Source organism: Chaetodon auriga, chromosome 22, assembly GCF_051107435.1.
Source record: "Chaetodon auriga isolate fChaAug3 chromosome 22, fChaAug3.hap1, whole genome shotgun sequence".
Classification (NCBI taxonomy): Eukaryota; Metazoa; Chordata; class Actinopteri; order Chaetodontiformes; family Chaetodontidae; genus Chaetodon; species Chaetodon auriga.
In genome coordinates, this window is record NC_135095.1 from 19,040,559 (window position 1) to 19,061,153 (window position 20,595).

The following is a 20,595-nucleotide window of genomic DNA, read 5'->3' on the forward strand; positions in this document are numbered from 1 at the left end:
ACTTAGCATTTCTTTTAACACAGACCAATAAGCAGAAACAAGCTGTAAATCATTTATTATACAAGAAGATGTGAAGGCTGTTTGTTGTTCAGTGCAGTTAGAGTTACATTAATAACCATCAGCTCATCACAGTCACATTAAACAGGAGCAACACTTCATGGGAACACAGTCAACAAACAGTCACTGGTGAAGGCTGAATAAGGCCAGCAGGTGAAGTTTGGTAGATCAGATCAGCAGCTGATGGTGTTGGCACGACAGTGAAAACGTCAAACTGACTTTAAATTGAAATGAATAATTAAAAACTGTCTGTTTAATGTGGAACGTTTCATTTTTCAGTGAACACAAAGGTGAAATGGATACTGTGCAGTACTGATACTGGATACTGTACAGTACTGATACTGGATACTGTACAGTACAGATACTGGATACTGCTAACTGGAAGCTTGTAAGCTAGCTAAGACGGCAGGTTGCTGTGGCTGGCTAACACTTGCCTGTTTCCAGCTAGCTAGCTTGTTACAGGGTAGCTCTGATAGCACTTCGTTAATCCCGCGTAGAGGAAGTCTAACACCACATGACAACTTCACGCGTTCTTGGATTAACAGACGTGACCGACAGTGACACAGTAGCGCCCCCTGGTGGCTGCAGGATCTGCTGACCATCAGCACAATCAGCCATTAACAAAATGTAGATTTAGAGAGAAAACATTTTAAATTGTGGAGATTCTGGTTTATGTATGTTAATGATGATTATAGTGAAACAGGCTTGAGTGGCTCGTGAGAAATACTCAATGCTGTCGTTTGACTGACGTAAGCGTGACGTGCAGAGATGCAGCAGGTATGAAGTCGGCCATCACAAAGGAGTTAACGGAGTTAACTTATTACGGGATTAGCAACCCAGAGAGTTAGCTTGCTAACAGTCTGGAAGCCATATACATTGATGGGCTATTGTGGCTAACTAGCATTTTAGCGTTTAGTAAGTGTAGCTAGCTGACTAGCACCACAAACAGTCATGATGTCACCGAGCTTCCAGCAGCGAGTTAAAGAAGAAGAAGAAGAAGAAGAAGAATATGACATCACTGCAGACCAGTTCAGATCAGTTCAGGTCCAGCTGAGTCCCAGTCCTCGGGCTGTCATGACCTCCTCCAGGTCCTGGTCTTCCTGTCGTTGCTGCAGCCTTTGTTCCTCCAGCAGAGACACCAGAGAGTCTCTCTGCTCCACCACCTCCAACATCTCCTCCAGGATCAGACGCTCCTCCACCAGCTCCCACTCCTCCTTCAGGTGGTCTGCACACAACCAGGACACACAGAGTTAATGTCCACTGTCCTAAATATTACTGTAATATCTAGTGAGACATTCAAAGACAGACTCCAGGGGCCGAATGTGTCAAACTGTGAGTATTTAGGTGTAGAAACCTGTGAACACGTAAACGCAGATTTCTAAAAATCCTCGAACGTCTCCTCTCAATCGTCCTGAAAGTGTGAGCATTAAAAAGTGGTCTGATGTCAAAGTGGTGCAGCTGCACTTCATGTGTTCACTGGGTTATCACATTTGTTCAAACACGCGTTTCCACTGTTACAGCGACACGTTTTCAGACTTCTGTTAAACTGTGTTTTTCTGATGACAGAATGATTCTTTAAGTGAGAAACAGACGCTTCTGCTTCTCGTGTCCGTCAGTCGGTCGGTGTGAAGGTACCGTCCACAGCCATCCGCTCCCTGAGCTCCTGCTGCAGTCGACTCTGTCGGTCCTCCAACTCCAACTCTCGAGCGCTGAAACACAGCAGAGATGCTGAGGACTGACCCAGACCGCCCTGATTCATCCTAATAAACCTGAACCTGATGACGGTAAAGATCAGATACTCACAATATCATGAGTTCAGATTCATACCGAACCAGAGAGTTCTTCTGCTGGACCAGCTGGAACCACTGCTGCATCAGAGCTGGATTATCCAGTTTACCCAGTCCTGCAGAACGGTGTGTTACAGGGTCAGTTCAGCCGAAATACAGAAATAAAACAGGAGCAAACAAAAACCAACATATTCTGTCTCTTCTCTGACAGATGAGGTGAGTACAGAGCAGTATGATTAAGCGATACATCACGACAGGCCGTGATATGCGCTCAGTGTACCACGTGGTATGAATGAACTCTCAATGAATGGGAGTTTTTTTTAACAGTTTTAGCTTTGAGTGACTTTATTAAGCGACTACATGTGACGTCGCGGCAGACACCTGGAGACGCAGCAGCGGCATCTGAATATCATGACTTTAAAAGCACCAAATGACGTCAGTAAATAATGTGAAGAAATGTAAAATATCATTTCCATGAGGCTGTTCGGTCAGTGACAGACCATCCCACAGAGCCCTGAGTGTCACCGTCTGATCCCGACTGACCTGAACAGGTTTCGATGTTAACGCCTTAAAGAAACAGACGTCACACCGGATACTATTTGCTGCGTACTGTAACAGTTGGTTGTTGTCATGGAAACATTGTTGCTTCCCTGAAGTGGAGTGATATGCTGTGATGTGTGTGTGTGTGTGTTGTGGTACACGCTCATTATATCACAGTTAACAGCCAATCAGATTGCCGGATTTCACCTTTCCGTTTTATAATGTACTGTACACCACAGTGACCTCCGGCCTCCGGGCACAGATGACCCTCGAGGCCGTTTGGTCTGGTCCATGAGGGAATTCTTAAACAGCTAACAGCCAAGAAGCTGAAACCTCCTTCAGAAGGAGAGTCGGTGAAGCAGAGCCTCGTTGCTGCTGTGGAGCTGAGAGCAGCAGACAAAGTCAAACTGTCCGAAGCCTCAGTTCGACTGAATAATTCACAGAGATGAAGGAGAAGCTGACGTGAAGCTCAGTGACAGAAAGTGTCTCTGTGATCTGACCTTCATGGTGGACGTTACCAAGAACCTCTGAGCTGAAGCTCCAGCAGCTTCTCAGCTCCCTGCTGTCACATGAGAAACAGGAAGAGGAAACACTGAGCACGTTCCTGCTCTGAAGAACAGAAGCTCTCTGACCTCTGAACCTGCTGCTCAGGTGAAACTCCTTCAGGTGTTCGGTGAGAAGTTTCAGGACGTGAAGAGTCGACAAAAGGAACCCAACAGATTTACTGTTTGATGAGGAACCAGCTGATGTTTCTGACAACGGACAACTATTTACTGCCACCCTGTGGTAATTCACTACAACACAACTATAGTTCTAGTATTGTGTAGATGTTAGACAGGTATTGTGATGACTATCAAACAAAAACTTAATTTCGTCATGTAATGGTGGCTTCAGGATTGGTCTTAACTCGATTCCAGAAATAACAATGTCCTTTTCAAGTTGTTATCTTTGGGTGATGTTCCCATTTATTGCAAATAAATGAAAAAGGTTATATACAAAACAGAACTTTACCCTGAAGTTGATGTTGAGCTTAAAGAGCACTGGCTTCCTCTGGCTGTCGGTAAGAACTGTTGTGCTCCCCACCACCATTCAACTCAAACTACCAATCTTCACCTCATTTTGTACAGCTGCTGCTGAGCAGCTGGTGGGAGGTTACTCATTAAACAGAGAGACAAAAACTACAACGCACCCTTGTGGTCAAAGTAAAGAACTTGCACAACATAAATGAAGAATGGCTCCTACAGGTATAGTGTAGTATGGTGTAGTATAATATACTGTTGTGGACGGGTCAGCAGTAACCTCATAAAAAGACCCACTTACAAAAAACAATATCATTTTAAATGTATACTACATCAGTCCTACATTGGGATACTACAGTAACCCCCAGCACATCGAGTTGTGAACTAACCTCCGAGGTGAAGCTCGATGTCCTCGCCGTCGTCGTCGTCTCCCCAATAATCTGACAGAAACACAGCGGAGGTCACTTCATTCTTGACTTTACATGAATTGATCAGAATCAGAATGTGCACATACAAGGAGTCTGACTCCGGTTTAAACACTGAACTCTTGAAAAAAGGACGTACAAAAGACAAAAACAAAAAGACTGAAGTGTGTGTGTGTGTGTGTGTGTGTGTGTGTGTGTGTGTGTGTGTGTGTCAGAGGATGCAGGCGTCTGGACGTGGGCGGTTAGAAGCTCGCCGTGTCTCCTCGCCGCCGCCTTAAACACGTCTCGGTTCTAACCTGTTGGCTGAGACTCGACAGGTCTGAGAAGCGGACCCTTTAAAGGGGACCTGGTCCAGGACTTCCCAGGACCGGGATCAGTGTGATTACCTGCTTCTCCTCTCAGAGCTTTCTCCACCATCACTCCTCTCTCCTCCAGCTGTCTCTGTCTCTCCTCCACATGCTGCAGCTGTCTCTGGATCATCTGAAACAAACACAGTCAGGAAACAGAGTCTCTGTCCCACCTGTCCCACCTGTCCCACCTGTCCCACATGTCCCACCTGTCCCACCTGTCCCACATGTCCCACCTGTCCCACATGTCCCACCTGTCTTCAGTTACGTTTGGACCTTTTAGTTCTGGTCTGGTTCATTCTGACAGACTGATTAGACAGTTTGAATCCAGGCTTGCTTTGACTCTGCTGCCACCTGCTGGACTGAAGAAGTAAGATGTGTGTCCTCGTCCTTAGGTGGACCTGGTGTTTAATCCTGACTGTCTGTTGTCTCTGTCCTCAGGTGGACCTGGTGTTTAACCCTGACTGTCTGTTGTCTCTGTCCTCAGGTGGACCTGGTGTTTAACCCTGACCGTCTCTGTTGTCTCTGTCTCACCTGAGCTTTGTGGAGTCTCTTCAGCTGTTCCTGTTTGGCCTTTCTTCTAGCAGCTCTCTGAACTCGTCGGGTGATTTTGGCATCAAGGTCTTCATCTTTGTCCTCCCGTCCCCTCTGGAACATGGTCTCCTTTACACTCAGACTGGACGGCTCCTTTGGTTGGACCAGGACCCCCACCACTTCCGTGGGACATGAGGACTCTCTGTCAGAGTCCTGGACGGGGACTCTGTCCTTCAGAGAGCGTGTCTGAAACAACACGTACAGCAGTGTCAGTCCATTTCAGGAAGTCTGGCAGGACTGTGGATGATCAGACCTCTTTGTATTCCACAGTGGTGAAGACGCGCCTGTACCTTGATGGCATACGCTCGTCTAAAAGCCAGAGCATGAGGAACATATGCCGGCTGAGAGACATGAAACACAAAGACAAACCAAACACAGACGAGACTTAAAGTGATTTAAACAGCATCGGGTCGCAACAAACAAACATTTCTCTGGTCTTCAAGGACACATCCAAGTCAAGTCTCAAGTCAGCTGTGATGGGTTCATGTCTCAAATCAGGACAAGACGGAGGAGACGTCAGTCGAGACAATCCAGAGTCCAGAGTCAAGTCAAAACAAGCCTCAAGCCACTTGAGACCTGTGAGTCCAGACTCATGCCAGTCTCAAGTCACTAGTCACAGGTCCAAGTCTAGTCTGAACTCGGTGAGGCAAGTCTCAAGTTGGTTGAGACAAGTCAAAGTCCAAGTCAAGACAAGAACACCAGTGGGACGTCTCTCGTGTCGAGTGCTGACTATTACGATTACAGGACTGACAACAAGCGTTCAATGCACATATTTAAACATTCAGGAGTTCATCAGGGTCAAATCACGTCAAGTCTCTCAGCAGTCACGTCCAAGTCCACGATTTGTCATTTAAATCTGATTTGAGTCCAAGTCTTTAGTCTGCACGCCAAGACATTCATTCAGTCTCTGTGTGGCTGATAAACAACTTTCAGTCACAGTCGCACAACTTAAAATCCACAACAGCCTGAAACACAGCTGATACCTGCTGGTTCTCCTCCTCTTTTATTGTGGCTCTGTGAAACTCAGACGTGAGGTCGAGCAGCTCCAAATGCAGCTGCAAACACCAGAAGAGGACAGTTAACACGGGGGAGGACGTCTACAGGCAGGAATCACAAGACTCAAGTGGACGTGACATGATGTGACGTGGCGTGGCGTGGCGTGGCGTGGCGTGGCGTGGCGTGGCGTGGCGTGGCGTGGCGTGGCGTGGCGTGACGTGACATGATGCTCGTGTGTTTGAGTCTTACGTTGTTTCTGGCTTTCAGCGAACATCTCTGCAGCAGAGCCGACGACTCCAGGTCAGACTCCTCCGTCGCCCTCGCGCTCACATCTGAAGACAGTAACACAGGAAGTAGAACTATTACCTCATTGCTATGACTCACTCTGTCTTAAGGTATTTCTTTATGATGTCATCACCTGTAGATCTGCTCTGATTGGCCGCGTCCTTGTTCACCCTCTCTGCACCTGGAGGTAAGGTTCTGCTCCACTTCTTCTTCTCCTTTCTGTTGCCAAAGAACACCGCCCTCCACAAGGCTCTGGCCCCGCCCCCTTCCACATCTGCCTGTCTGAGGGGCGGAGCCTCTCGGAGACCCTTTGAGTGGAAGGGGATAGCCCCGCCCCCACCCTGCAGAGGGGGAATGAGGAGGCGGGGGGGGAGGCTGTGGGCTCCTCTATTTCTCCTCCTCCTCACCTCTGCTGCCTCCTCAAGTGATCCCGCCCCTTCCTGCTCTGGCTCCTCCCCTCTCACCTGCAGGAGGAGGGGCTTCTTCTGCGGCAGTTCAGGGTTGATGTCATCAAATGAGCCCCGCCCTCTAGCAGTTTGTTGGGGGACGTGTCTCTGAGCAGCTGTTTCCATGACGATGACAGGCATGAGCTGTGTGGGCGGAGCCACGTCTCTGTCGTCGTCAGGGGCGGAGTCAGGCGTTGTGATGAAGGAAGCGGTGGAGGGTGTGCTCGTGATGGGCGGAGTCTCGGACGGAGGCGTGGAGGAGGGAACGCAGGGCGGCGGGCCGAAAGCTGACTCTGCAGATGTGTCGCAGTGTGTGATGTCACTTCCTGGTACTGAGGATGTGCTCTGATTGATGAGAGGACACTCGTCCTCTGAGGGAGGAAAACAAAGAAGGAAAAGATTTCAGGATGTTTTCTGTCAGTCCGTCTGTGCTGGGCAGCGATGTGGAAACCAGCACCAGGATATTTTCAAAATCAAAAGTTAGTCCTTCACACGTGAACTGAAAACTCGTTCAGATCATCACGTCTGACGTTTAGACTTTTTTAATGTCGATCAGCATGAACGGAAACAGCGTGTTAAAAACATCAGCAGCTGGTTAAAATGACGTTCACGTTGTTGAAGTGATGGCAGCAGCTTCATGCAGTGAATTCATCTAAATTTCATGTTTTTCTGAATGTAGTTTGGTTAGTTTGGATTCTACCTGTCTCCTCCTCTAACAGGAGCCACAGGCCCGAGTGTCGCTCCATGTCGCAGGGGCTGTACTCCCCCTCTACCAACAGGGGGAGACACAACACAACACACATTACAGCATTTAACACAATACAACACACACACACACGCACACACACACACACGCACACACACACACACACACACGCACACACACACACACACACACACACACACACACACCTCACAGAAAACACAGACCGAGACTTACCGTCACTGGACTCCACCTCACTGCCTCTCTCCTCTTCCTCTTCCTCCACCTCTCCCTCCTCTTCATCCTCCTCCCCCTCCTCCTCCTCCTGGTTGTCTCTAAGGTGGAGCTGCAGAGTTTCCTTCCATGAAGCTCTGATCTCCTTTGAGGTCACATGAAGTCGATCGCTGCCCTCTTCCTCCTCCTCTTCCTCCATCTCTGACTCTGAACTGAAAACACAAAGAGACGAACTGAAGTTCTGCTTCCCTGTGAGGAGGAACGACGTCACACATTTATGGAAGACCACTACTGCCAGCAAAACGCATCGTGAGTCAAAATGATGAAATTTCATGTCGTATATTTTAGGATTTAAAGTTAATTTTGAAAGAGTCTCAATTATTGAGAGGAAAAGTCGTACGTGTGACTGAAAAGTCATTTTGTCATAATATCTACTGATTCTAACCTCAAAAGTCACAGTTTTGCCTTAAATCCTGATTGTGATGTCGAATCTTTTGACATGAAATTTGTACTTTTGAATGTTATGAAGTTGTGCTTTGCTTTTAAGTCATCGATAATAAAGAAATGTATAAATGCGGCTTTAAAAGGTTGTTAAATGGTTTTAATGTAACACTCACAAATCTACTTAAATAATTAATTAATAACTTGAATTGTCAATTCTGACTTTCAGTATCTATTATTTTGAATGTTCCTCATATGTCATGGATTTTTATCTTTTCCTGGCCTTAAAGACCTTCCATACAGAGACTCTGATCCAGACCTGTGGCTGGTTTTCTCGTCCAGGCTCAGGTTGAAACGGTTCAGCGTCTCCTCCGAGACCTCCTCGGGCTCCTCCAGCAGCTCCGTCTCCACCTTCATCGAGCTCCGGCGGTAGTTTTCCAGCTCGATCCTCTCCGGCGTCGCCGCCATCACAGAAACAACTGCAAACACACCAACACAGCCACACACACACACAGACACACACAGAAACACACACACACTAAAGCCCACATTGATTCCAGTTTAAGGAGCATGCTCAGCGTGACCAGGTATGAAGACTGACAGGACGACACAGGTGAAGAGAGCTCACCTGAGGATCGACGACGGTCAGCAGAGGTCAGAGAGTCTGCAGAGGAGCGCGAGGGAGCCGAGCCCAGAGACGCCTGTGAAGAAAACAAACGCGCTCCAGTGTTTCTGTCAAAAATTACAGTCAAATATATGTGATCTCAGTCAGGACCGGGACCGGGACTGGGACCAGGACCAGGACCAGGACCAGGACCAGGACCAGGACCAAGAGCAGAGCCAGGACCAAGACCAGGACCAGGACCAGGACCAGGACCAGGGCCAGGACCAAGAGCAGAGCCAGGACCAAGAGCAGAGCCAGGACCAAGACCAGGACCAGGACCAGGACCAGGACCAGGACCAGGACCAGGGCCAAGACCAGGACCAGGGCCAGGACCAGGACCAGGACCAGGACCAGGGCCAGGGCACACATCAACACAGATGGAACACAACAGCACGTGCTCAGCAACCACACCTGAGCAGGACTTCCTCACCGTTGCTGTGGGCTGTGGCGCGGCGGACTGGCTCGGCCTCTTCCTCGCCGTCACGGCGTTCAGACGACAGTCGTCGCGCTGAAGACAGTAAAACCTCCCTGAGACACGACAGAAGACACAGCATGTGAAAACAACGCGGAGCACGCGCTACAGCAGACACGAACCAGAGGCCAGATTTATACCAACGCTCCATCTGACGCCCGCCTCGCGCTTCAAACTCTGGTCATGTGACCGCTGCGCTCTGATTGGCTCACACTGTTCATCAAATAGACAGGAGAGCTCGTTTTTCCTGAAGCTCAAACACACAATACGAGCTCTGTGGACCACACACACACACACACACACACACACACACACACAGATGCATTAATACACACACATACACACACACACACTGAGATACATCGACACACACACACACACACACACACTCACACACACACACACTGAGATACATCGACACACACATGCACACACACACACACATAAAAACACACACTGATGTTAAAATCTCGTACTGCAGTGCAGTAAACGCCGTCACACCAGCCACAGAATACTGCACTAATCTGAGCCTTAAAGAAAGCTGAAGTGTGAACGTGTGAACGAGTGAACGAGTGAACGGAGCCTTCAGTTCATCCTCTTCCTCAGGCTGCTGCAGCTCCAAGGACACAAATGCTAAATATAGTACGAAGGACCAGGAGTCATGTGCTTTCATGTGTTTGTAATTTATGTCTTCATGTCCTTCAGGACACTATTACAAAATTAATAAAGTTAAAAAAAGGTCATTTAAAGAAGTGAACATGTGGAAAATGTTGCTCTACTCTGAGAGAAGAAACCCGTAAACAAAGATCAACTTCATGAAGCACGAGAGAAACATGAATCTGAGTTATCACTTCTCAGTTTTATGACTTCACTGATGTTTACAGTAATAAACATATATGACCACCGTACACACACACACACACACACACACACACACACACACACACACACACACACACACTCTGTATGTGTCAGTGCAGTGAGGCCTCCTGTCTCCTGATTGGTCAGTGCTTTAGCTCTGAATCTTGTGCAGATGATGATCCATCAAACAGTCACATGTTCCTCTGTTGAGCACATGAAATAAACTGGTTTAATTAATTTAATCACTGTTTTCATCTCTCAGCATATTTTTCTTTCTTTTTTCTTTCTTTTTCTTTCTTCAGTCAGTTAAACGTCGTGTTTCTAACTGTTTTCCTTCACTGTGTGGAGGCTGAAATATGTGACTGAGGTGATGCTTTAACTGATGATGATGATGATGATGATGATGATGATGATGATGATGACGAACACTCACCGCTGTGCTGGTCGAAGGCGTAAGCAGACAGTCTGAGCGTGCTGCTGCAGTGGAAACACTGGAAACAACTTCGATGGAAGAACAAACCTTCTGCACTCAAACGCTCCATCACATAAACCCTCCTCTGACAGAAGAAACACACGGCACTGCAGCCTGAGGACTGAGGGACAGACAGGCTGTGAGAGACAGACAGGCTCTGAGGGACAGACACTGAGAGACAGACACTGAGGGACAGACAGGCTCTGAGAGACAGACAGGCTCTGAGGGACAGACACTGAGAGACAGACAGGCTCTGAGAGACAGACACTGAGAGACAGACACTGAGGGACAGACAGGCTCTGAGGGACAGACACTGAGAGACAGACACTGAGAGACGGACACTGAGAGACAGACAGGCTCTGAGTGACGGACACTGAGAGACAGACACTGAGAGACAGACAGGCTCTGAGAGACAGACACTGAGAGACAGACACTGAGAGACGGACACTGAGAGACAGACAGGCTCTGAGAGACAGACACCGAGTATTTTGCTGATAATACTCCAGTACTTCCACCTCCAGCAGAGACAGTAAGCCTCTGACTAATGGAGTATTTTTACTGTGTGGGACTCAAACACAGAACATCAACATGATCAAACAACCTGAACTGTTCTGGAGCTTTTGACCGATCACACTGTCTTCATCAGCACGTGACATGGAAAAGAGGGATCATGTGACCTTTACAAGGTGAACCAATCACATTCTTACCAAACTCACGTCCTCCTGACTCTGAATACGATTGGTTATCTGCTCAGCCAATGAGCTTACTCCACCAGTGTACATCTGCAGACACTAAGAGGACAGACAGACAGACAGACAGACAGACAGACGGAGAGACAGACAGACAGACAAACAGACAGACAGACAGACAGAAGTCAGACAGACAGACAGGTTACAGTCACAGATTCTTCACTTTAGATTCTCTTTGTTCTGTTTTCATCATTGTGGTGTCGTGGCAGAGAATCATGGGAAATGAAGTTCTTAACTCCTTCACACAGACGCTCTCAGGCCTGCGTCGTGTCCTGTGTGAAGAGGTCTCACTCCACCTGTTTTCACTTTCTCTCTGATGTTCAGAGACGTGATGAAGACCAGGATGAAGACCATGGACACTGACGGACAGCTCCTCTGAGGAAGCTGTTAGCTGCCGAGACAGCCGGTCCGTCTCACGTCTCCGAAAGCATCGAGCAAATTCCAGACATACTTTTCAGAAACTAACCGCATATTAAAAATCTGAATGTTACAAGAAACATATGAACTTCTGAAGTAACGAAAGAACAAACGAACAGCTAACAGCTTGACTCAGGGTCTCCTCCCTCCGCTGGGTAGGTGTGAAGTGCATTCTGGGATACGAAAGTCAGCCCCTGAAGTGCTGATGAAGCAGGTGGAGTGAAACTTCTTCTGATGGTTCAAACTGAGCTGGTTTGACTGAAGATGCTCTGTGAGAGCACAGACACAGACCTCCAGTCAGTGCTAATACGTCCTCAGTGCTGCTGTTAGAGGCACATTCTTCATCTGCGGTCTTCAATAAATGGCTTTTCATTCACAGAACAAAGACGAAAGCAGAAAATAAACTTTGCTTGTGTCAGCAGCGAGTGGGGAAGTCCAGCTACGGACTCACAAACACACCAGAGCTTCAGTTTGCTGGAGCTGCAGGCTGATCTGAAGTCAGCTCTTCTCTCTTCAATAGAAACTATTCATGCGATTCACAGTGAGGACAGTTTGTTTCGGTCTGCAGACGATCACATGAACCTTCTGCCTGCAGAGCATCGCTGGCACTGAACAAACCGCTGGAGGGACCAAACAGCTGCTGACCTGCATTTCATTACTAACAGCGACTCCACACACACTGAACAACACACCACAGATACCCAGAATGCACTGCAGCGCTGTACCTGCTCCTCCACACTGGCCGCAGCCTGAGACTTGATCTTTTCTTTGAAGCGAAAACTCATCTGTTCCTGCTGAAGAGTTCGTTTCCTCTGATGAGCAGTTCCACAGAGACAAATGGGACATTTATATGTGGACGGTTACTCAAATACTCAAGTACGACTTTAAAAAATACTTTTACTTTCTACCTCTATTCCACTAGATGTCAGAGGGACGTGGGAAACTATTTGCTGCACTACATGTGTTTCCTGGTGGAGATGTTTGAAGGTGGAGATCAAGCAGCCTCCATCACTGCAGCGTCACCGTTAAACCTGTGAGACGACACTGAGACCAGTGTCAAAGACTTCCTCACAGAAATGACCAGTGGAACCAGTTTCCTGCTCAATCTACAGGAACTGGAAACACTCGACCGCTTCTGTTCCGTCCCCTCACGAAGCCTCGCTCCATCAGATCTGTTTCACTTTGAGAGAATCTGCAGACGATTCCACGTCCTCACGTCATGTTTCACACTTTGGTTAAAATAAGTGTTTCATGTGATGCTGAAGGAAATCAGACGTTACGGGTTTGTTGATGTTTTATAGATAAATGAACCTCCAGTGGAGCTGAGAGGGAAGATGATCATTATTGTTCATCTGGAAACACCTGGACTCACCAGGTAACAGTCAGCTGGGTTTCTATATGGCAGGTGAGGGCAGCCAGCGACCAGTTCAGGATGCAGAGCCACACGTAGACGTGATCTTTCTCCTGTTTTTCAGTCAGAGGTTACTGACGTCAAACACTCTGATGAAGCAGAGCTGAAGCTGCAGTGACGGATCTATGAACACAAAGGGTGCATGTTGCCGAGGGCTCATCTGGTTCTACTGGTTTCTACTGGTTTCTGCTGACTAGCAGTCTTTACCGGTCTCCATGATGACGTGTGAAGTGGAGCTGTAGTCTGCTGACAGTCTGGAGACTGTGGGGGGGGGAGGCTGGACAACAGCTCCCCCTGCTGGTCGACACGGTCAGAAACAGCTGTACGTTATGAATTCATGATCGGAGTCACAGTCTAACAATGAGCCGTGCTGTCTGGTTCAGTCTGACGTCTATCTTTGTTTGATGAACGATGAATCTGACACCTGTGTGTACGATGTCATTCTGATCTCACCTGTTGACGTAAAGCTGTTACAGAAGAAGAAGAAGAAGAAGAAGAAGAAGAAGAACTCCTGCAGGAAGTTGAGCTCTTGTCCAGCTTGGCCTGCAGTTGATTGGCCATCAGACGCACTCTGGAGCGGCCGGACGGACCCACAAATGCCTCATCATACACCTGGCTGTCCACATCACTGTTCAGGTCACATGACTGGAAGCAAGAACTTGATTTAAACAGAAAACATCGAACTGAAGAGTGAAATAAGTTTCTGCTCTTGTAAATGCAGACCCTGACCTCCTGCTGCTCTCCACAGGCTCGACTGGTCTTCCTCCGTTTACCCCGAGCTTCTCTGTGCTCCTGTGGAGACATCGAGGTGTTACCGGCTCAAAGGTATGACAAGAATAAAGACGAGAGAGTAATAAAGAGCTGCAGGAACCTTTGGGTTTCTCTTTCTGGATGGACTGAGTCCCAGTCTGCTGAGCAGAGAGGCCGGAGTGATGAGAGCTGATCTCAGGTCAGAGCTCTGACTCAGACAACCTGAAACATCAGGAGAGACTTCAGAGACAGACAGCATCATGATATCACGTTTGTGTGTTATCGTCAAACAGCTGCTGCAGAGTCATCTGATGGAGGTTTTCTTTAACAGACTGATCATTTTCAAGCATCTTCAAGCTGATGAAGGAGGCCTTTCAGGCTTGGTTGGTCCAGCATTCTCTTAAAGCAGCAGACAAGTCCTGGATGCCAAGATGGCTGCAATTTCAATGATCACAGAGACAAAAAACCAGGTGTAGTCAAAGTTCAGAGAGGTTATGGAGGAGGGAGGAGGGCTAAACAACCTTTTTTTTGGGTTTCAGGTTAGGTTAGTTTCTCCTGTGTCTCACCAGGAGGGGGCGGCGTGTCTTTCAGCAGCTGGTAGAACTGACTCAGGTACATCACCATCGACAGAGAGTCTGGTTCTGCTACAGACAACATTTCCTCCACCGTCATCAGAGGAGAAATCCCAAACTCTCTTTCGGCCACATCAAAGCCAAGCCAAGTGTTTTCCTCCACCGACGACTCATCCAGGGAGTCGAAGTCACTGAGGGGAAGACGGGACATCAGGAAGAAAGGTAGTCAAAACTGCATCCGAAATTGATGTAAAAGAAAATGTGTCCCATGTCTTCATTGAATGCTTGAATTGTTTTTGATTGTTTATTGTCTCAGTCAGGTGCAGAGTTTTACATGAGATCAGGTCGATATCGATGTATCAGAGCGCAGAGAGCAAGGCCACTCTTCCAGGAAGTAGTCAGGTCACTAACGGCAACGCCACGATAACCACGAGTCTGCTCCTGACACCAAGTTAGCAGCTTATTGGACTGAGAGAAAGAATCTGTCAGAGAGGACAAGACAGGAGACCAATCACATCACAAAGAACGAGACAGGGGACCAATCACATCACAAAGAACCAGACAGGAGACCAATCACATCACAAAGAACGAGACAGGGGACCAATCACATCACAAAGAACCAGACAGGAGACCAATCACATCACAAAGAACCAGACAGGAGACCAATCACATCCGATTTAATTCAACAAAACTGTGAGTATTTTATAGGAAGACTGAACTCACCTTGTCTGAGGAATCTGGGCGATGGCAGACGGATGATGTCCTCACAGACTGTGTTTAGACCCACTTCCTCTCCTGTGTCCACCAGGTGTCTCACCTGCAGGAAAAAAAAAAAACGGTTGTTTGTTATTTCATTAGTTGGCTGTGTGTTAAAATCTATTGATTTAACTGGATGCAGAGTTGAACATGTGTGTGTACCTGTGCAGGTGTGATGAGCAGACGGTTGATGTTCAGGTATCGTGTTGTTGGATCAACTGTGAACAGACTGAAGTTCTTCTGTAAGTTCTCTGGAGTCGTCTGAGGGAGGAGACGGTACAAACTCTCTCTGAGAGACAGACAGGACAGAGAGAGAGAGACAGCATAGTTTTAGTTTGTCCTTTTGTGGCGCTGTCAATGGAAGGAACCCCCAAGCCATCAACATGTCCACCCTCCCAGTCATCAGATACCCAGCTGGAATTCTGTGGTGAAGTCCAAAGTGGTCACAGTGGTAACAGGAACATTAGGGGCTGTGACCCCCGAACTGGGAGAGTAGATCCAGCAGCCAGGCCTCTGGTAGAGGACACACCAATATATGATGATTTATATGCTGACCTGTCTGCCAGGATGTCCAGAGGAGCTCCTCCTTGAGACCAACTTCTAATCATCCAGGCTGAGTCCAGAGCTGCCAGAAACCCTCGAGCTATCCCTGTTCCCATTGGCCAGAAGGGCTGCAGACAGACAGGAAGACAGACATCATCATCATGAACTGTCTGTCTGATTCAGGAGGTTAAATGTTTTTAAGGATGATAAATCAATGACTCATCATACAGATCTTTATCTGTATCCATCAAACCAGTATGTCCAGCTGTCTCACCTCCAGCAGACTGTCCCCCACCAGTGTGACCAGCAGCTGGTGTCCGTGGCGTTGGCGAACCATGGCGGCATTCTCTGAGGCGTACATGCAGGTGAAGTCAAACATGGCGACATCTGGCTGACCATAGTGATTCATGGCGAAGTCCAGAGATGGCAGCTGGTGATTGGTGGAGAAGTCAGCAGCCTCGCGGGCATACATCTGCAATGCATTCTGGTCCACGTTCCCCCGAGACAGAAGCAGCCCAGTGTCTGCAAAATCCTGACGCGGGAATAACAGATATCTTTCTGTCATCTCAGACTTGTCTCGGTCTTAACTGTGTGGTTCTGTTATTTATCCAGGTGTGTGATTTTACCTGTAAAATGACCCCTTTCTCCAACAGGCTCTGTTTCTTTGCAGTCATCACAAAGTAGTGAGTATCATCTTTGTAGTACACAATGTTCTCCAGATCAATCCCTGAAAGAGTCGGATAGAAGACCACGATGAGGTCAGACGTTCCACTTTATGAGGAACATCAGAGTTAAGAGCCTCAGAATGACTTCAGAAACGTTCACACCAGTTTCCTCTCGTAGCTCCTGGAAGAACCTCTGGTTGAAGATGAAAGCCACTCCGCTGATCTCCTCCACTTTGGCCTCAGCTGTGGTGTTTCTGTTTTTGAAGTTTGCTGTGATGGCGATGGCCAACTTCCCTCTGAACTCTTTACGCCTGAAACCTGCTCTCACAAACAGTTGAAGACAAAAAACAAACCTAAAAATTCACTGTAAAGATTAGCTGTAATTTTTTCTAATTTTATCATATGAAAAACATTAAATATTACATAAATAAAGGTATAATAATTTGAGAAAAAATAATATCACTGGTAATATTACAAGAAAAACAACTTCGGATAAACAACTTACACTGACACTAAAACAGCACCAACTGTCAACAATATCACCGATGTATCAAGCAGAAGCCGAACATGCACCATTTTAGCCCCCTTGGTTGGGGGTTTATCCTGTGCTGTGCTATGATATAATATCAACATGGTCAAACTGGGCTCAGCCTTCATCACGCTGAGCTGTAATTTGAGCTTAATGCATGTTAACATGCTTACGTTATTTAACATTTACAATGTGACGTTCAGCAACGTGAGCATGCAGAAATGCTAATGCTACCTTGTGAGGATGACGGCTAGCATTCATCTAAAATATAACCAAGTGTGATTGGCCCTGAGACTCAGCTACACTTGGTAGTCTGCACTCTTTTGCTTGACTTACTGCTCTACCTGTTAAAGAAGGCTCAGCTCCACACTGTCACGGATTACGTTTGATTCATCAGACTCTGAACCAGACGCACAGCTGTACTTTGTGGTCTGGTCTTCAGCCTGAAGGAGGCGTCAGCTGTCTGACGTAGTCGTGGAGTCTTGGATCAGCTGTCAGCAGACTAAAGTGGACTTAGACAGACGCAAAATGTTTTTATACCTGGCAGTGTGTTCCTGCGTCCGTCTGCTCCAATGACGACGTCAAACTCCAGCTGACTGACAGGATGAGACTTTGGTCTCACCTCCATTCTCCAGCCCACTGCTGCACAGGTGGACGGGTGGACGGGTGGACAGGTGGACAGGTGCACAGGTGGACAGGTGGACAGGTGCACAGGTGGACAGGTGGACAGGTGGACAGGTGCACATGTGGACAGGTGCACAGGTGCACAGGTGCACAGAACACAGGAAGATTATTAGTCAGCTTGTTGTTTGAACAGGTGTCTTTAACTTGCACTTATCAAGGGCTTTTCATCACTTCCACTGACACTTGAACCACTTTCAGACACCACACAGGTTGAAGCTGCTTTCACATGTTTAAAAATACAGTTTTCTTCAGAAATGTGACCTTTTCTAGTTTTAATAACAACAACAGATCACAAACCAGCCGCTTTCTTAAAATCACTGTAGCTCTCACTGTGTCGGTGCTGATCTTCCGGTGGCTCCACCAGGTTTTTAAACTCCACATTGACGTGGACTTCGACCCCCAGCAACAAGGCGACCTTCAGCAGGACCAGCTGCAACTGACGGATACCTGCAGAGAGGAGGGAGGTGGTGCTGACTGAAGGATCCAGCTGTTCTGATCAGACAGGTGCAGCAGATCTCAGACTCACTGATGTGGTCGATGGAGCCGGCGCAGAACTTTCCGTAGAACTTTTTGGCCCCGAGGCCTCGCAGGTCGTGGATGGTGAAGGGCCACAGGTGGAGCACGTTGTTTCTGGAGAAGGAGTCTCTCTTCTCCAGCAACACCACCCGAGCTCCCATGAAGCTCAACTCCACTGCTGTCCTAAGACCGCAGGGCCCCGCCCCAATGATCACACACTGACCAATCAGAGAGAGAGAGAGAGAGAAGACACCAATGCACCAATCAGAGAAAAGACAACAGGTGGCCAATCATATATAGATCAATACGTATCTATGATAGACAACACATGATGCTGTGCACACATACACAGTATGGAGCCATTCATCACGCTCTTCACGCTCACATTCACACCTACAGGCAACTTTTAGAGCCACCAATGAACTACTGTGTCTGGACGGTGGGAGGAGCCGGCACGTCCGCCGGGCGGCCAGCAGGTTCGAGCTTCTTGCCGTGAGGCCGCCCTGTTGGACGTTATGTAAGGAGATAAGTAAAAACATACAGTGGTATTGCTGCAGACTCGGGCCCTCTGGTACTCCTGCTGAGCCGCCCTTCGGTCCAGTTTGGCCCAGAGAGCATTGGCCTTCCAGTAATTGAGGCGCTGTTTGATTGGTCGGTACAGCGGCCTCTCTGCGGTGCTCTTGTCCAGCTGCAGGTGTTCGCACAGCTGGCTGAAGGACCACAGCGCCGCCCTGCAGGTTGACGACGACACAAACTCATCAAAAAGCTCCTGAGCTCGGCATTCTGGGTAGGACTCATCCCCCATGACGACCCCAGAGGCTGCAGGGCACCATGGGAGGGCTGTCACCTGCTGAAGATGTCACAGAGAGAGTCCAGCTCGCCTTCTGACAGCTGAGGGACGATTCACCCTGAAACCGAAACGTTGGACAGATTTAGACATTTTTTTACAAATTCTTTGAATTCTTGAAGTGTTGCTGCAGCTTTGAGCGTTAAAGAGATTCACATGTGAGGTCAGAGATACGAAGATAACTTTATTAATCCCACAGCGGGAAATTCAGTTGTACTGCAGGACTCCAGAACTGTACTTTTACACAGAACTGTGGACGGTTTAGGCAATAGAACAGTTTCATTTTAAGGGTATTTCAATTCATTTCAGCTCAGTTTTATTTGTATGTAAATCACAGCAGACGTTGTCTCAGGACACTTTCCACACAGAGCTGGTTCAGACTGAACTCTTTATCCACAGAGACCCAACAGTTCCCTCATGGGTGAACACTTGGCCACAGTGGAGAGGAAGAACTTCCTTCTAACAGGCACAAACCTCAAGCAGAACCAGATCAGGGCGGGCGGCCTTGACCGGTCTGGTCAGAGAAAAAGCTCGTAAAAGGACGTCGAGCTGAAATTTATTGTTCAACTACAAAGTTCTTGAAACAAACACGTTGAAGTTAGTTCACATCTTAATGAGGAGCTGCAGCTTTAAACATCACACAGCGTCAGAATGATGTCACTGTGTCCGTGTCACATGACCAACGTGTTGATCTGTGTGACAGCGTGTGTGTGTGTGTGTGTGTGTGTGCAGAGTTAACAGAGTGTAAATAGAAACAAAGAGGCTCATACAGAACAGATCCATCTCCACCAAGCACCAACACACACACACACACACACACACACACACACACACACACACACACACAGCAGAGTATACATAATTTAAGGGGACGTTACATAGACTTACATTCATTTGGTGGAGGGTTACGTTAACCTTAACCTTAACCTTAACCTTAACCCCAGTCTCCATCCTAACATTTAAATGACATTAAGGGGACCTGCATGTTCATGGCCACACATGCACACACACACACACACACACACACATACAAATAATGACCTGTAAAAAGCAGAACACCTGACTGTAAGAGAGGAGAATAAATCTTGAAGCACCAATAAAATCTGACAGTACAGGTAGAAGAGACACCTGTCTGCTGATAAACACACCTGTAACTGCTCTGATAGGCTGATTATTCGTTTCCAAACACAGTAATTACCTGTTTGTCTGTCTGTCTGTCTGTCTGCCAGCAGGCTAATCTACACTTCTGCAACAGAACACATGACCAAAGGTTCATGTTTTCACTGAGTTTAAAGTGATCTTGAACAGCTGCTGGGACACACACACACACACACACACACACACACACACACACACACACACACACACACACGTACAATATTCACATGTAAATGTGTTAAATGAAGCAGTGAGGACTCACGTCTCAGAGAGCTGCTCTCCATCTTCAGCTGCTGCCAGCGAACGTCTAAATCCACAGTAATCACTCACACACACACGCACACACACACACACACACACAGTGTCTAAGGTCAGGGGCGGAGTCTGTCTCCACTCATCCCGCCCCCTGGGGACAGACAGTAATCTGTAATCTGACTTGGTCTGAGCTAACGAGATGAACGAGAGGAGATCAGGAGCCAGAGATCATCATCATCATCATCATCATCATCATCATCATCATCATCACACCTGATCCACAAAGCACCAACGTGTTCATCACAGGTGAAGACTTTCAAAACGAACTGAGCTAAAGGTGTTAAAATATTCTCTTCAGACATTTATAGTTTTAAAGTCCACACTGACCCCAGAGAAAGAC

At 47.6% G+C, this 20,595-nt stretch overlaps 1 protein-coding gene across 9 annotated transcripts; it reads right to left on the reverse strand.

The window, feature by feature from the left end:
- Positions 1–38: 38 nt before the first annotated feature.
- Positions 39–20,301, reverse strand: LOC143314899 (protein-methionine sulfoxide oxidase mical3b-like). Of its 9 annotated transcripts, none has more exons than XM_076722212.1 (33): positions 20,203–20,301; positions 18,477–18,843; positions 17,946–18,153; positions 17,750–17,866; positions 17,276–17,374; positions 16,369–16,524; positions 16,168–16,268; positions 15,816–16,073; positions 15,554–15,669; positions 15,161–15,287; positions 14,966–15,059; positions 14,577–14,724; positions 14,237–14,433; positions 13,792–13,892; positions 13,650–13,712; positions 13,374–13,565; positions 11,051–11,134; positions 10,305–10,464; positions 8,969–9,066; positions 8,503–8,575; positions 8,194–8,353; positions 7,437–7,645; positions 7,197–7,265; positions 6,184–6,867; positions 6,015–6,097; positions 5,753–5,824; positions 5,060–5,110; positions 4,710–4,955; positions 4,215–4,308; positions 3,793–3,843; positions 1,861–1,960; positions 1,693–1,766; positions 39–1,282 (listed from the first exon to the last, which is right to left on the reverse strand). In XM_076722212.1, exons 2-33 carry the CDS (start codon positions 18,738–18,740, stop codon positions 1,098–1,100), a joined length of 4,734 nt encoding a protein of 1,577 aa, XP_076578327.1. In that variant the 5' UTR covers positions 18,741–18,843; positions 20,203–20,301; the 3' UTR covers positions 39–1,097. The 9 variants fall into 9 exon arrangements, 7 of the variants coding, with proteins under 7 accessions (XP_076578327.1, XP_076578328.1, XP_076578326.1 ...); XM_076722213.1 differs by having other exon boundaries at positions 11,051–11,125; positions 17,276–17,377; XM_076722211.1 differs by having other exon boundaries at positions 17,276–17,377.
- Between the last annotated feature and the right edge of the window lie 294 nt (positions 20,302–20,595).

Coding starts and splice junctions, on each gene's coding strand:
- LOC143314899 (XM_076722211.1), bottom strand. CDS start 18,740: ATGGGGGATGAGTCCTACCCAGAATGCCGAGCTCAGGAGCTTTTTGAT. Junction 11,135..13,373: donor TAACAGCTTTACGTCAACAG/GTGAGATCAGAA, acceptor CTGTCCTCTTAG/TGTCTGCAGATGTACACTGG. Junction 7,646..8,193: donor GACGAGAAAACCAGCCACAG/GTCTGGATCAGA, acceptor TTGTGTTTTCAG/TTCAGAGTCAGAGATGGAGG.